The sequence below is a fragment of the Gymnoscopelus microlampas genome (genome assembly GCF_963454915.1).
Source record: "Gymnoscopelus microlampas genome assembly, chromosome: 12".
In the NCBI taxonomy this organism is placed as follows: domain Eukaryota; kingdom Metazoa; phylum Chordata; class Actinopteri; order Myctophiformes; family Myctophidae; genus Gymnoscopelus; species Gymnoscopelus microlampas.
In genome coordinates, this window is record NC_139949.1 from 13,546,663 (window position 1) to 13,564,415 (window position 17,753).

The 17,753-nt window shown below is 41.0% G+C and overlaps 1 protein-coding gene across 2 annotated transcripts; it reads left to right on the forward strand.

Moving 5' to 3' along the window:
- Window positions 1-8,365: 8,365 nt before the first annotated feature.
- On the forward strand, window positions 8,366-16,645 carry prdx5 (peroxiredoxin 5). 2 transcript variants are annotated; one of them, XM_084075211.1, is made up of 6 exons: window positions 8,366-8,426; window positions 12,668-12,802; window positions 14,026-14,157; window positions 15,255-15,293; window positions 15,386-15,450; window positions 16,271-16,645. In XM_084075211.1, exons 1-6 carry the CDS (start codon window positions 8,415-8,417, stop codon window positions 16,374-16,376), a joined length of 489 nt encoding a protein of 162 aa, XP_083931337.1. In that variant the 5' UTR covers window positions 8,366-8,414; the 3' UTR covers window positions 16,377-16,645. The 2 variants fall into 2 exon arrangements, with proteins under 2 accessions (XP_083931337.1, XP_083931336.1); XM_084075210.1 differs by lacking the exon at window positions 8,366-8,426 and adding an exon at window positions 10,746-11,021.
- Window positions 16,646-17,753: the final 1,108 nt, after the last annotated feature.

The window sequence follows — 17,753 nt, forward strand, 5'->3', positions numbered from 1 at the left end:
ATCACTAGAAGGCAGGGTGATTCAACCAGCCCAGAGGCTCTGTGCCACAGGTCGTGATTTCCCAAAACTGAACAAAATCCAGACTGCCAACCCCTGGGTATTGCGGCAGCCGCTGTCTAAACACAAAAATGGTATTCCTCAACCATGGAGGTCCTCAGGCCTCGCCATTCAGCTTTGCCAGTGATGTGCCATTGCCACTGGAGGCACCAAGGTTCCTATTCCAAGCTACCATTCCCCGCTGCTCGGCCTCACCAGCAGTGCGCCACCTACAGGAGGTGCCAAGTTACCTTGGTGTTTGATGGAGATGGGCCTTTTGGACTCAATCTAAGTTTAAATAGCGGCTCGCTTCAATGGCTGGTCCTACAGGGAAACAGCTGCTCACCTTGCATTGTCATTGGCCGGAACGGGTGCTACAGGCGTCGTTGACAAGCATCAGACCAGAGCAGCGGATGAGCTAGAGTATGAAGCCTTGCCCCACCTCTGATACCGTCACCAACGGTACAGGGCCGGATTGGAGGAGACCCACAACACCGCGTGGAAGGTTTATCAGCGGAGCAAGAAATGCATCTCATACAGAGCCATAAAGCCAGGTTACGAAGCCTCCTGAACATTCCATCAACATCTTCGCACTCCAAGAGGACTTTATTCAGAATGAGCTGGTCCAACATGAGACACCAGAGAGGGTCACCCCATCCGTCTTCGCCCGTGCCAATTGCCAATGGCAAAAGGGTCAGCCGTGGATCAGAAAGTGCGAAGATGGCAGCAGCAGGGATAATCAAACCGTTGGCTGGGCCCTGGCTGGGCTACCCTGTGATCCTGGTGCACAAAAGGGATGACAACTGGAGGTTCTGCGAGGATTTCTGGCAGCTAAACACAGTAACCAACAAAGACTCTTACCCAATTCCCCTCCACGCGGACGTTCCTCCCTCCCCGGGGAACGCCAGAGCCTCTGAGTCCTGAGAAGTGAAGGAGGCGTTTGCCTTGACACGTCTGGACTTGTGAGGCGCACTGTTGCTTCGATCGGCACCAAACTTGACATGAGAATAGTCACACCAGGGGCCACATTGTACAACCCAGCTTACTGTGTCAGGGGCTCCCAGGGGCCACATTGTACGACCCCGCTTACTGTGTCAGGGACTCCCAGGGGCCTTGTTGTACAACCCAGCTTATTGCTGCCAAGGGTCCCTGAGGGCCACACGTTGTACAACCCAGCGTACTGCTGCCATAGGGGCCAAATTGTACAACCCAGCTTACTGCTGTCAGGGGCCCCCAGAGGCCACACATTGTCGAGGCGTGCTGTTGCTCCGATTCGCCCCTGTTCAGGGCTCTGACATGTGAATAGTCACATAAAAATAACGAAATTGCACACATATGGAGTGCTACAGCAGTGTTTAACACTTCAAATGGCCATACTGTAGCTCATAAACAAAAACGGATGTTTCTCTTTTGTCAACACAGTGTTGATGCAACAAAGTTTCCTGCACACTGAAAGGCTGAGTTTCCTCCTGGGTTAATGACGGTTAAAGAAAGGAATGTCTGTCGTTAGCAGTGAGTGAGCATTGCAGTGAGCTTGATATTTTGTATATAAGTTAGGGATCATCACATGCTGTAACAGAGGGCAACCAGTAGATGGTGGCGTTCATTAAGATTTTGAAGTAAACGGTCAGCCTGACTGAACCTAAAGTACAATAGTTTGGACATTCCTTAAAGATCATGACCAATGTCTCTGCTTTAAACCTTCAGACCAGGTATTTACTATTTATTTAGACTATGTGGTCTGTAGTCATTCAATATTTTGTACAGTACAGTATACAGCAACATATGGCGGGCCATCTAGAGGGCCCCTATCTTATAGGTGGGCCCAGCGACAGAAGACCCCTTAAGGTCCACCAGGGCTTTCCTAACTTTCCTGTTCATGGCTGAACTGTTTGAAGTGGACAGGCCACTCCTGTTCATCTTCTATGCCCAAAAGAAACCCAAATGTGTTGAGTCTACAGAATTGTACACAGTACAATCCTCAGTGTTCATTTTAAATTAACTCAGTTAACTAATTTTTAACTCTGAGAGTCTACAAATGTAACCAAATCAACCTTTAAGGGTCCACATGGTTACATTTGTACACTCTCAGAGTAGATTTAACACTGAGGATTTTACTGTCCCAGTAATTCCAATGAATGTGTCCCTCCTCTCCTCCCCTCCCATTTTTTTTCTCTTCTCCATTGACCATTGACTACGCACAGGAAAATCCTTAGCGTATTTAACAAAACAACTGAAGAGGTTTTGGTTACAAATTAGGATATCTTTCCTTTCAAAACAAATGGACCTTCATGGTCAAATAATTAACCCTTGAAAAGTGATATTCTGGGAATAAAATCTTGCACGTATACCATACGTAAGCGTATGGTATGATTTTTTGCATTATTTAGTAACTTAAGATGTTTGCTCATGGACATATTTGTGTGTGCTTGTCCTCTTTATACTGAGCATCTGCATTTCATATAAGCTTATACATGTGAGCTGATAAGCTTAACATGGAAATGTGGGATCACTGCTATTCAATTGTTACCTTCATTTTGGTCTCCATGTGCACTGACTTTAGGGTTTGGACAAACCAAACACGGGACAAATGCTGGTCCATGGCATGCTGTTAACTAGGAAAGTGCACCGCTCTGAGCGCAGATCTCTGCCATTCTGGGTTTCCTACCCAGGGCTGTGACAGTTCACAGTTGCTGTGGGTGGAAATAGAGTTTGTACAACAGATGGTGCAACTGTTTGTGGCGCCCCCTATTTTGTGCCAGTAAGAAGCATCCAAATATTTCTGCTTACTTGGGCCTATGTTTTGGTTTAAGTCGCAAACTGGTAGAAATCCCAGCATGTATTATAAGCTGTGTCACTCATACATTGATTTGATAGTGCCCGTTACTGAACCCAGAAACTGCACATTCAAAGGCACACACTCTACCAGCTGTGCTATACACAGGCACAATTCATCCTCTGTTCGCCAAGGCCAAAAATGAGGATGTATGTAGAGGAGGTGTATTCACCTAAAGTTGATTTTGTAAGACATCCAATGAAAACATGAATCACTAGGGCAAATCTCAGCCAGGCATGCACGTCATGCTCATACATGACTCTGGCACTTTTGCTCATTTTACTGTGGAGAGATTGTATATTCCTCATTATGCTCATTGTAGATTGACTGTCCATATTCATGACGTCACTGTACATGAATATTTGACCATTGATAGATTGTATATTCCTCATTACCCACAGCAGATTGACTGTACTTATTCACCCACACTGCTGGGGATATGTTGTTCACTTTAACTATACCTGCCAATAGCTTAAAGAGGTGGTGCCATGGTTTCGCACTTTTTCTGTTTTTCATGTGTCTATGAGGTTGATAGAACTTCATTAAGGCCCCCGCTGGTGGTTTTATGGTGTTTCATGTCTTCTCTGACTATTTGGAGTTTTTTCCTGGAGGCTGAAACCTTGAGAGTCAAACGTGCCAATCCAAAAACAGGGGCATAGTGACATCACAGAGCCCCCAAAAAACATACCCTCCCCCTCATTATCATAACACAACAGGTGTGGGCATGAGGAGGAGGAGGGACTAGGACAGGTGGGTGGTGCTAAGGTGGTGGAGGAGGTGCTAAGGTGAGAACCAGGCATACTTAATGAACTGGAGGCATGTCCACATAAAAACATTTTTTTTAACAATTTCTGTACACTTTTTTTTTTTTTGAAAAAAATCCTTACATAATAATAATACCTTATGATCAGGTTTTAGGGTTGAAAAATATCATGGCACTCCATCTTTAAACACCATGCAAATCAGCCATGTGCAGAGGGCCAGGCAAGACCCTAACTCTGATTTGCTTTTTGGCATGTTATTGTAATTCCTGTACGTTACTAGCCGTTTACTCCCTCTTATTATTTATCAGGTTTTATCTTGCATCTTAGATGTATCGCTTTACCCTATCTGTATCTGTCCTGGGTTTTATGCTGCGGTGCTGATATGACAACTGCATTTCCGTCTTTCTTTCCGATCAATAAATGTCTATCTGTCTATGAAAAGGCATGGAGCAATGGGGTGAAGGGCTATGATAAAGGATGCTGATTTTTAATTCCTTTGTGTCAGTTATGTTTGTACAGGGTCTGACCGGAAACTCAACCCTGACAGTGGCCTCCACATCTATCCAAAATGTGGTTGCATCTGGGGGACTGTGTTAACTCAATTTAATTTTACTGCATTATACGACTACTGCAAACATTCACAAAATTACGTTAAGATATAATTTACTTGTAGCCAATGTGCATCAACCAACTGATCAGTCCAGTGTTTCCTTTGGTTTACGGCTTGTTTCTTTTTCTTTTCTTTTTTGGGTGGGGTGTTGGTTGGGCCGTTGCCTGGGTTGGATGCATACAGGCTGCAGGGGAGGGGGTTTGAAGACGATATTGTTTTTGCCAGGGAAGATTCAAATGGATTCCAGACAAGCTGGATGTGGCTAACCGCTTAAACATCTTCTTTGTTTATTTATTTTTGTTTTTTTATTTTCACTTTGTATGTGTATTTGCTTGTTTGTTTTGCTTTGTCTTCTTGGACATTGACCAGTAATGGTGGGAGGGGGGTTGTGGGGAAAACGAAAACAAAGACACTGATGTTTTCCTCTGTCTACCGTGCTTAGAAATACTAAATAAACTAATTAGGTTAAAAAAACAACATCTTCTTTACAACCATAGCCACAACATTGGTTAACAAACTGCCCTCTCACTCTGGGCTTTATGGTGTAAAGCAAGGGTTTTCAACTGATTGCGAACCAGGGACCACCACCCTGACTAAGAATCAACCTGGGGACCACTGTTGTGTTAGGTGGGGATATGAGCTAAGATTAGTGCTTTGGTAACACTTGCTATGCATGTCTATACCACTCTTTCTCAACCAATGGTCCACAGACTACTAGTGGTGCAGGGCATAATTAGGCCTGCAGGTTGTCAATGGGAAAATGTTTTAAAATGTAAATACAAAAATGAAATACCTTTGTTAAATGTATTAAAATATGTTTAAATAATATTTCATAAGTCCATCAAATGTAAGAAAATATTTTAATTAATAGGCGTGGTGTGGGAGAAAAAAGCTTGAAATTAAATAATGACTGTCCATGACTGGCATTATTTAACTGAAAATTGTGAGTGGTCCAGAGCTATACAAAAAAAGGTTGAGAACCATGATCTATTCCTATCACAGTTACCCGTATTCCATTCTCTTACTTTATCCAACCTTCCACTCATGCTAACTGATATACTGATTGTATCTTATGTATGAGTGAGCAGGCACATGCAATTACATGGGCACATTTCCTAATAATGACTTAATCAGGCAATCCGGTACACTTCCCCGTCTTGAGATTGTAACTCCTTATTCTGTTGAATTTCTTGACCTCCGACTTCCCAGTAACTGACAACCTTGACATGTCATCAACGTCACCAGGTCATTATTGCACTGTTCTGTGGAACAAGAAAAAAACAAATGTCATTTCCTACATTACTAAATGCATGGTCAGGGACATGCAATACCTTCACGGACCACAAGTGGTCCCCGGACCACCTGTTGAAAACCCCTGGTGTAAAGCACATCCAAGCATTCTACAAAAATCTAGGTGTACGCAAAGATGATTTTAAACTCACCATGGTGACAACTGATGAAGTTTTAAAACAATTAACACTGCAACAAAACAAGGCCACTGGCCATGACAATATTCCCTCCAAATTTCTCAGAGACACAGCCATCCATTGCTCCAATCATTGCCCACATAATAAATCTCTCCATCAAACAGGGACACGTCCCCCAAGATTTCAAACTAGCGAGAGTAACCCCTCTTTACAAAAAAGGAAGTAAATTAGACCCCGGCAACTACCGCCCTATTTCTATTCTTAGTTCTATCTCGAAAGTTATAAAAAAGGTTTATGAACAGGTTGAAAAGTATATTCCTGAAAAAAAAAAAATGTACGAATTCCAATCTGACTTCAGAACATCTCACTCCACTGACTGACACATGCCTGCTCTATTTGAACGACCACATCAAACATGAGGTGGACGTGGGCAAATACTGCAGCATGGTCATGCTGGACCTCCAAAAGGCATTTGACACTGTTAATCACTCTATATTGATTGAAAAGCTAAATGCACATCAGTGAACTGGATGCAATCCTATCTGGAGGGGAGAAAACAGGTGGTGGAGGTGAACGGAACCCTGTCCCCCCCCTCCCAGTGAGCTGTGGCGTTCCGCAAGGAAGCATACTAGGGCCTTTACTGTTCCTAATATGTAAACGACATGACATCATCAGCTTGTGACTGCAATTTGTTCTTGTTCGCGGATGACTCGGCTCTCCTGGTCTCGGACAGGGACAAATTGCAGTTTGAAAAAGCCCTTAGCTCTGAACTCAGTAAAATCTGCACCTGGCTCGCTGATAACAAACTATCATTACACCTGGGAAAAAACTGAATCCATTCTCTTTGGGTCCAAAATAAACTTCTGCAAGGCCAATGGCTTCACAGTAAAAGTGGGTGACAATGTTATCACAAGAAAAGAGGAAATTACCTACCTGGGTTGTATTTTAGAGGCTAATCTTTCCAGTGAAAAAATGGCAACTAAAGTAATCAAAAAAGTCAACCAAAGAACAAGATTTTTGTACAGGATCTACTAACTGGTCAGTAGGAATACATTGAGGACTGTAGCTGGAGCACTCATCCAATGTCACTATTGACATGCCTACCATAGCACCACAAAGGCCTTAAAAACAAGGCTCCAGACATCCCAAAACAAAATGGTCAGGCTACTACTTGGCCTCACACCTACAACTCATCCAACCCCTGCTCATTTTGCTATAGGACGGGATGGCTCTGGTAGAGGACAGAGTACAGCAACTTGCAATGAGCCTGGTCTACAAGATACACTACACCTCAAACACAAAGACACCCATGTACCTGTCAAACGACTTAGTTTGACAGGTACATGACGTCCACAAACACCAGAGGGAGCTCCACAAATCATGTTCAACACAGATTTGGCTCAAGCAAGGGGTTAAATCTGTTCTACTGCTATGCCACCAAAACGTGGAATGCTTTACCAACAGCCATGAAAAAGTGTGAATCCTTACTCTCCTTCAAAACCGCACTTACAGGTGGCTGCAATTCGGAACTAGCCGCTGTAAAGAATTCAAGCCTACCACCAGAAATGCCCCCCCAGAACTGTTTACTGTACATATTTTTCTTTTTGATTACAACTCGTTTAAATGATGTTTGTGCATAGTATTGTATATTTGTCTGTCACAAAATGTTTCTATGGATTGAATACACAGGACCCCAATGGAAACGAGCCATAGTGCTTTCTTGGGTTCAATCCTTTTAGCATTGTATTTGTATTAAACTGCACTTTCTGTGCTTTTTGTTGGGCAAACTGTTAATAAAGTATTCAATAAATCAACCAATCAAATTCCCAAATTAATTTGAATAAAACACATTGCTGGTAATTCCAGTGGTTAAAAAACACTGCCAGCTGAGCTACCAAGGCACAAGTCATCCTCTGTTCGCTGAACTCGACAAACAAAAATGCAGAGAAGATGAATTCCCTTAAAGTAGATTTTGTGAGACATCCAATTTAAACAAGAATGTGTTTGTGTAGTGCATGTGATAACGATGTAATGTTTTGGTGTTGTGCGTGTGTATGGAAAGGCATGCGGTAAAGTAACACGTGCCATTGATTTGAGGGTTCTCAGTTACCCTGCATGTTTCCTTAGCAATATTATGAAAAATGTTAAATGAATGTTTGCAGTAGTCGTATAATGTATATTATTATTATTGAGCAGTGGTGGAAAAAGTACTCAAATTCTTTACTTAAGTAAAAGTACCAATACTGCACAAAATAGCCGATCTACAAGCTCACAACGCGTCGCGATGCGACGCGTTGTGAGCTTGTAGATCTGCTATTTTCAAATAGCCTAGGTATAAAATAGGGCTAAAGTGGTTAATGTATGTTCTATAACATCATAATTTACATCTGCAAAGTAACTAGTAACTAAACTTTTCAAATCATTGTAGTGGAGTAAAAGTACAATATTTGCCTCTGAGATGTAGTGGAGTAGAAGTAAAGGTATTGGAAATTGGAATTACTCAAGTAAAGTACAAATATCTCAAAATTGTACTTAAGTACAGTACATTACTTTCCACCACTGTTATTGAGTGCCCCAGATGCAACACACATGTCCCTTCCTGGCTCAGCACCAAGATTGTATTCCCGCCCCTTCCCCTGCAGTCCATCCAACCCAACCCAACCCACTGACATGCTGCTGTGTAGCATTCTCAGACATTACAGAACACAGTTGTGATCAGTCTGATACTACCGGTTGCAAACATGCCTATAAAGGTAAGTAGGGCTACTTCATTGCCTTGTTTTTTCATTAATATAGGCTTCAATAGTTTAGAAATCTTTCATCTGAAACCTTTAACTTGTTCATTAAAACTCAAAAGATGATGGAAGACTTTGTGTTCACATTCATTAAACAATGTGAAATGCTCAAATAGTAGGCTAATGTACCACAAATACATCTTAAAATTGTCATCCTTAGAGTAGACGTAGCACTATAGTAGCACTATTTAGTGGGTGTATAGTCCTGTATAGTATTGTATAGGCTATATACTCATATACAGGTATGGCTAAAATGTCATTTAGATAGCATCCTATAGTGTGTATAGTTTCAATGTACAGATCATTGATTTTTTTTCTTTTCTGATATTCTACCGTTAGACTGATGATAGGTTATTGGTTTACTTATGTTCCTAGATAACTATTACTATTCATTTGATGTATTACCTTGTGTTGTACTTTATTACTGTAAATCGCTCTGGATTAAGAGTGTCTGCTAAATGCCTAAATTATTAGAAATTGTAATACTAAAGGTGGTGTAAGAGATATGTTTTGGTTGGATTGATTGATTGAATACTTTATTAGTCAGAAATGTAAACAGCACGAAGTACAGTGCTGAACGAAAGAAGCCAGTGATACACATTTTTTTAAGGAACGGTGTCAGGGCATTCCACATTTTATTCACAGTAGTAGAATGAGAATTTTCCAATGTTTGTTCTATATTTGGGTGGTACCAGTCACTCAGGGTATTGAGGGCATTGAGGGCAAAGCCCCTTTGACTAAAAAACAATCCCATTTCTAATTGCTTAACCCTGTCTTCTACACTGAGGCTGAGCCATCCCAGACTAACAAATTGTGTTGGAATTAGGTGGGTCATGGGCTTAAGGCCGAGAAGTAGTCGAATCAGTTTGTTTTGGGAGGTCTGAAGCATAGTTTTTAATGACATTGAGATGTTGGAGAACCAAGAGGTGCAAGCATAGTCAAAGTGGCATTGAATGAGGGCTCCAGCTAGAGTCTTGAGAGCACTTTTGTTGACAAATGAGGAAATTCTGCCCCAAAATCTTTGGGGCAGAAGTTCTTTGATTGACTTTTTTGATCACTTTTGATGCAATTTCCCCGCAGATTGTAACAGGAATACAAGAATACAGAAAAAATAGGTAGCCTCGTCTTTGCTTGAGATTACTACATTGCCAACTCTGACCTTGAAATCATTTGCATTTACATAGGGAATGTTTGGACCCAAAAATAATGGATTCTGTTTTAATGACAATGACAGTTTGTTATCGGAAAGCCAAGAACGGATTTGACTGAGTTCAGAACTGAGAGCTTCCTCAACTTGCATTTTGTCCTCACCCGAGACCAGGAGTGCTGAGTCATCAGCGAATATTATTCTATATTCTGATTATTTCAATTGAGTGTTCATACTGTCTCTCCAGATTTTTCATTAATAGAAAATAAATGTTCCGGTGGCGGTGGGTTGCCATTCCATCCAATTAAGAGAAAGTACCCATTTATCAACTTCAATTTTATAGTGCACCAGTTAAAAATGTCTCTGCTCACTTATTTGTGTTATCACTCACTTGTTTATCTTGTATCCTGTTCTCTCTCCTGATTGGATAACATTTGGTATCCGGGCCTGAAAATTAATTTTCTGTTTACTAAAGAGCTGGAGAGACTGTTACTTGACCAAACATTAGGATAGGAATGATTGCTATCCGAATATATCGAGCATTTAACATCAGTGGTGGAAAGTCACTAGGTACACATACTCAAGTAGGCTACTGTACTTAAGTACAGTTTTGAGGTATTTTTACTTTACTGGAGCATTTCCAATTTTCTGTCCTACTTTTACTTTTACTCCACTACATCTCAGAGGCAAACATATTTTACTCCACTACAATTATTTGAAAACTTTAGTTACTTTGTAGATTTTGATTTTGATTATTATTACAAAACATACAGTAACCACTTCAGCCCTATACATTTCAGCCACTTGGAAATCTACAAGTTCAGAATGCGTTGAAATGCGAGGCATTGTGATCTTGTAGATCTGCTATTTCCAAAATATTTTTGTGAAAACTTGTGAAATGGGACATTCTGCACAATGAGTACTTTTACTTTTGGTACTTTAAGTACATTTTGATGCCAATACTTTTGTACTTTTACTCAAGTAATTTCTACTTCTCGAGTATTTCTACATTACAGTATTGATACTTTTACTTGAGTATAAAATGTGAGTACTTTTCCTACCACTTGCCTATCCAGGGTTTCAAAGGTGTAAGGTAATACTGCAGTAGAGGACACTGTCACCGACGCAGTACCGTAGAGTTATAAATAAGCTGCAGTATACAGATCAGGAAGTTCAATCCAAACCGGATGCGAAGCTTAAATTGAGCAAAGTTGTGCTGAGTTGTGTTGGTCGCGGTCAACTTGTATAGAGAACTATCTATCCAGCCATTGCCAGCCTGCAGGGGGCTTGTTATTATTCAACCCACAGTCATGCTGCTGTGTGTCTCAGCCATTACCAAACACACTCGTGTCTTAACCAGACTCAGACTGTTACACACGACCGCTGTCGCAAACATGCCTATTAAGGTAAGAAGCCTCTACTTCATTCATTGCACTATTTCAGTTTAAAAACGGTTTAATCTGGAAAAAGATCCGCGATTATGTCCCTATATCCTAAATAAAACGTTATATTTTCAGTTAATTTAGCTGCAATCTAGTTGCATGATGAAATAAGGCGACGCCGTTGCGTGAAAATTAACGTTCATGTAGCCTACATACGCAAATGCGTATGTAGGCTACATGAACGTTACCGTTGTCTTTCATTCAGCTTAAATCAGAGGATTAGATCTAGTCCTCCTATATTCATGCATTCAGCTGAACCGTTATACGTTTTGCACATTGAGCTCTAACCAATGCAATGCTTTAATCTAAATGGATGTATAGTCTATTAAGCCTAATAATAATAATAACAATGACTAGCACCAAATCATTGTTGGAACATTGGGCTGTTATAACTTAACAACTTAACCCAATAATAAGTGTACAACACCGAAACACAACTGCGCAATAGTCTGTAGCGTAGCTTCTAAATGAATAGTATAACCTGACACGGCGTTTTGTTATTATAGGCTACTATTTGTCTCGTCGGTTGGTACCTAATGCATATTGTTCAAGTAAGGCAATTTGCGTCCCGTGCGTTTTTCACGAGTCAGTTATTGTTAAACAAGGTGTCATTGACACAAAGCCCGGGTCAGGCACACTGTCCCACAGCTTCATGTCAGGAGAGAAGCGCACAGCCATTTTGGACCAACAGGAAAAGCAATGCGTCTCTCGCTGCTGGTTTGAAGCGCCACCTTGTGGCCAAAAGCTGAAGTGAATTTAGTGGATTTTAGGCCTGTGTGATTCTCAACCTTTTACATTTCAAAGAGCCCCAGCTTGACATACATAATTTAGACCAGTGGTTTTCAACCTGTTTCATGTCAAGGACCCCCAAATTGACACTTAGTAGCCCGCGGACCCCCCATTTCAAAAGATATGCCAAGTACCCTCATAAGAGAAGATTTTTAAGTCTCTAGCAGTGATTTTCAACCATTTTAATTTCAACGACGGTTTGACATGCATTAGGGCTTAGGACCCCCATTTAATAACATTTCTATCTCTGGGACTCCAACTTGTATTGTAAAATCAATGTTAAGTTAACTCTGAGAGTGTACAAATGGAACCAAATGGACCCGTTAGGGTCCATTTGGTTCCATTTGTACACTCTCGGAGTTACAGACCCATAAGGGTCCATTTGGTTCCAAACTATCTATCATTTACCTGGGGACCACCTGGAATCCATTCAAGGACCACTGGTGGTCCCCGGACCACTGGTTGAGAACCTCTGATTTAGACCATCCATACATGCATATTGATGTCTCTGGGACCTCTGTCTATGCTATAAAATCCTCAGTGTCAATTAGCTGGGGACCCCCTGGAACCTCACGTTTTACCAGCTTGAGTTCTATTAGTATTCCAAAAGATGAAAAGATGTGCCTGTATGTATCGTTCTGTGGCTGTGGCAGCCCACTTTTAATAGCACTTATTTCTGTATTGAGTGTGACCGTTGGCAATATGACAGGGAGACTAGGCCAGCAGGTGCACATGTTGTTCAAGAAAAGAGGGCTTTACCCTTTCTCTGGGCACTAGCATTTTCTAATATGGTTTTTACATTGTTCTATCCCACATTAAAGGTTGGTGAAAGTCTGCCAGCAGTGGCTGTCCAGGAGGGAGATCCAGGCACTACGGTTTCAATGGATCAGCTCTTCAAGGGGAAAAAAGGCATTCTCTTTGCTGTGCCTGGAGCCTTTACTCCCGGTTGCTCCAAGGTAGGCCCACGCCGCAAAACCCCAACTCCAAAGAGTGTACAAATGGATCCTCTCGGTTATATCAATACTCACGATTCTTCTGTGCACCCTCACTAGATTAATTCTTCCGCTACCCAAAAATTGCACAATGTTTAACTACGTGAGCCCTAGCGTCCCTATTCTTGGCACGGCGAGATTTGCAGATCTACACGCTCACAACGCGTTGTGTTGCAATGCGTTGTGAGCATGTAGTTTGGTTGTTTTCAGGAAAGAGATTTGGTGTAGACTCTGTAGAGCAGTGGTTTTCAACCTTTTTCATGCCAAGGACCCCTAAATTGATATACATTTGGCCGCGGACCCCCATCTGAAAATGTTTTGTGCCAGGGACCCCCAGAAGCAAAGATTTGAGTTAAAAATATATGTATATTCAAAGATATTCACACATTTTCATGATTTTTGAATAGCCAAAGCTAAGTGGTTAAAATGATTGTGACGCTATGTTAACTAATTTTGCTGGGGACCCCCTGGTACCCCCCCAAGGACCACTGGTGGTCCCTGGACCACTGGTTGAAAACCCCTGCTGTAGAGGGGAAAAAACGTAGGGACCAATATAGACCCCCTGGGGGACCCCGGTCAACAAAATAAATAGCGTTTAAGTGGTTAAGTCAGGTTTATTTGTATAACCCTTAATCACAGTTCGAGGCACAATAGTCCTCTGGGCGTGCTGGGCTGCAGATGACTTGGACTCTGACCTCCCTGATTATTAGAAAAAGGAACGAGTTATGGACAGCCTAACGATAACATTGTGTTAAAATGACTGGCATCATTATATACTTGATTTGTCAGTTGCATTTCATTTATTGATATGAGAAGGAATGTACCGTATCATTTCATAGTACTGTATAGATAGATAGAGCTTTATTGATCCCGAGGGAAATTCAGGTGTTACAGCAGCCGCAGTAGGTAGCACTATACAGGTAGGCAGTAGGGAGATACAAAAGAATTAAGATAACAATAATTACAAACATATAATTACATTTTCTTTTGCTTGCTATGGTAGCAGATGGTACGAGGAAAGAAAATGTATGAAAATGTCATTCCTGCAAACCTTTTAATTAGTTGCAATGTCTGTTACTTTCAATGAAAGGAAGTGTTTGCCCTTCAGTCTACCTTTTTTTTGTTTTGTTCAGAAGGTACCTCAGCTCAGAATTTGTGACTATGTGTGATTCTCTTATTCTTCCCAGACACATCTGCCAGGCTTTGTGGAGAAGGCTGCAGAGCTGAAGAGTAAGGGGATGGATGTAATCGCCTGCATTGCTGTCAACGATGCATTTGTCATGGCTGCGTGGGGAAAGGACCAGGGTGCAGATGGCAAGGTATGGAGCAGAGCTGCACCGGTCTGCTTACCCACTTAAACCCTCTATTCTTAGTAAAACAGACCTGAGTTACAACTGTACTTGGGTCGCTTTTTTTCGTCCACACCAAATGTCGAATATTTCCCCCCCCAGAATAGGCATGCTGAGGTTCAAGTGGTTAGTATTGTGAGCTCGGCTATTTTCAGCGCACAACACAGTTGTACAACAAAATAAATCAGGCTTTAGATCATGGTATGTTCAAAATTAAGACGCAGCGACAAAAAACATAGAACTCTGCAACTCTGCAACAAAACTGTTGTTTTTTCTCACTTTCACTTGGTTGCATACTGTAGCTCCACCTGCAATTTATATCGATAGGTTTATCATTGACCGGGGAGGAGTTGATAAATATGTCATCAGAATTTCTGAAACAGAGATTCCTGGGTGGTGCTGCTGTCTCTCAAGTAAACCTTGCTTAGCAGCTCAGCAGCTGGTGACTCAACAAAAAAAACAGATCATATCTTAATCAAATGATTCTAGCTCCTCAGAGAATTCCTATTGACCACCTTTAGCTAATCCTTCAGAATAGCATTGAGCATCCTGGTCATTCAGCTGTTTGGATACAGACCTAATCGTGGTGTTCTGGGTTCAAGTCTGGTTTATTGCCTGTCTTGAAGATCATGCCTTCACTCTGCATCATCTTTACTGTCATGCTTCGCTGCTATAATCAAATAAAGAGCAGACGGGCGCATAGGCACGGCATTTGTACCGTATAGCACATTTCAAAATGGCAATTCAAAGTGCTTTACATAAAACAAAGCATTAAGACACAGGACAAGAGAGTGGAAAAGAAACGCATTATGAAAGGACATTTGAATATAATAATAAAAGAAAAGAAGTTGGGTTTAAAGAACTGAGAGTTGTAGCAGACCTGCAGGTTTCAGGGAGATTGTACCAGATATGTGGTGCATAAAAACAGAACATTGCTTCTCCACATTTTGTTCTGATTATGGGTTCAGATATGACCTGATAAGTCATGATGGATCAAAAGATCAGATGTATTTTGGCCTGTACAAATATTGTACTAAAATTGGTGCATCCTTTGATTCCTTTTGCAGGTTCGAATGCTGGCTGATGCTACAGGAGCGTTCACTCAGGTAAACCAGCACCCGCTGATATATGTAGGTTCCATATAATATTCTATGGTTGTGTGTGTCTCCATGCCTCTCCCTCTTTCTCTGCTTCACAGGCGGTAGACCTGCTACTGGACAATGAGAAGATTGTTGCGGCACTTGGAAACAAGCGATCTCAGAGGTTTGTTTCTGTTTTTTCTTCAATGTTCGTCTCTAAAGCTAGTCTACAACAGTAGACAACATATGCTCTAGTGCTTATCTGGCCTCTCTTCCAAATACTGTTGTTTAGCCCACTAACTATGATTCACTGTATACTGCTGAGCATTTATCCAAATATACTGCTCAAAAAAATAAAGGGAACACTTTGATCCCTTAATTCTTTTGAGTTTTTTCGTTAGCAGTATGTACACAGTTCATGAAAAAACTCAAAAGAATTAAGGGATCAAAGTGTTCCCTTTATTTTTTTGAGCAGTTTATTATGATTTCAGAACAAAGGGAAGCCCTTTGGCTCACTTAAAGTACACTCACAAACGAGTAATGGATATATATTTAAAAAAAAAGCCTTTAATGCCTAGGGCATAGCTTAATTAGCTTAAAATAGTTAAAATAAAGGTGAAAGATTTTGACAGTGACATGTAATGTCGGTATGGTTCTTTAAAATCACTGAAAGGAAAGACATGTAATTTCTATTTTTTGTTTTGGTAGAATCAGAGGCAGATGTGCACAGATTTATCTTTTGTTGGGCTTGGGTTACTAACCAAATGGTCTCCTCTTCAAGTGTTCTCCTTGAATGCAGAATACTAGTGCAAATGTTAATGATGTCACCATTTTTTGGTGACTTGGGATACTTTTGTTATGCATTAACTGAATATTTTAATATGAGGAACTTTCTTCCTAAAACTGCTAAATGAGTAAACATTCATTTTCTGTCTTACAGCAATGAAAAGTATTGCTCTCCACATTGCTACGGTACAAACCAAATAATATTTCCTATTTTTCAGATATTCCATGTTGGTGGAGAATGGCGTTGTGAAGCAAATCAACGTGGAGCCTGATGGTACTGGCCTGAGCTGTAGCTTGGCTCCCAGCATTCTCTCTAGTCTGTAGGACTATTTAGTCCACTGAAACTGAAACTGCAGCAAACCCTCAGTTACTGCTACATTTGCACTAATACCATTCCTCTTAATTTCCACCAACAGAAGCTTCATTGTTTCCCCAGAGATACTGTAGATGCAAATGTCAAATGGATGCTAAATGTCAGAACACTGAAAATATTTAATGCGCACAGTTCTGAGTGGAAAGGCACTGACATCATTGCTCATTCTCCTCTTTGTATTGTCAAGTGTAAGCAAATAAAAGTTCGCTTTGAGCAATAACAGCTTGTCTTTACTGTATTATATATACACATTCCTGTTTATCTCCATCTTCTTTCTTGCAGCTCACTAAGCCTTAATCAACAACACAGGGAGATATACGTACATGGAATGTCATTTAGTTAATATTTGTTTGTGTTGAGCTGAGAGAGCTTATATATTCCACCGTTATTGTCTCAGAATGCCAAAAAAGACAGTGTAGAGACTATGCTCCCTTTGTCTTGTTTTAAAATTAAACATCAGTAGTGATAGAATAACCTTGAGTTGCCATTACCTGTCATTCTGATTAGTAGTCCTCAAGTGACTTATCAGGAATGTGCCATTGTCCAGGGCTCAATATATGAAATGACAGAACTAGGTTCATGTTGGTGGAAATGGGGTCTTCGATTGTTGAAATTGTTTGTTCGTGACCCAGTCAAAACATGACCCAACCTACTTTAGAGCTGACTGGTTGAGAAATACTGTATTAGATAATATGAAAAAGAAGGTAGAAAAAGCATAGATAAGGAGGTTGAGAGTGTTGGGAAAGTTTGTAATTCGTTTTGTACTGCTTATGTCAAAGTCCATAGGTGAATCCATTATAAATAAGATTTTCTTTTGCAGCTCAATTAAAACATTTTTTTTTTTTTTTTGCAATTGCAACCACCAATGGTCAGTGATATGCAACTGCATAGATTATTTGTGAAGTTAATATGCATAGTTATGGGAGGTAAACTGTTGCCTACAGGGTTTAAAAATAAAACAACAACCTCCTATCCAACTGTAACAGGCAGGGTTGTTGCAGGCCCTGCCATTCAGAGAACCATGTGTTTCAAAGTGTCACTGTGTGTGGGAGATGGTGGCTACCAGTCCATTATATGACGGAGACCACCTGTTGTTGGCCAAGCTTCTTCACAAGTGATGTCACCCATATGATCCCTGCTGCAACGCCAGGACTGCCAAACAACAAAACATTTGAATCATATCTGTTCAGTTATGTTCTTATGTGACAGTTGCAACTTGCAACGCCCTTGTAAACTTGTTACTCCAGTTAGGCTAGAACAATGGTTCCCAAACGTTTTAGCTCAAGACCCAAAAGAGAAATGAGATGTTTGCCTGGGACCCAAACTAG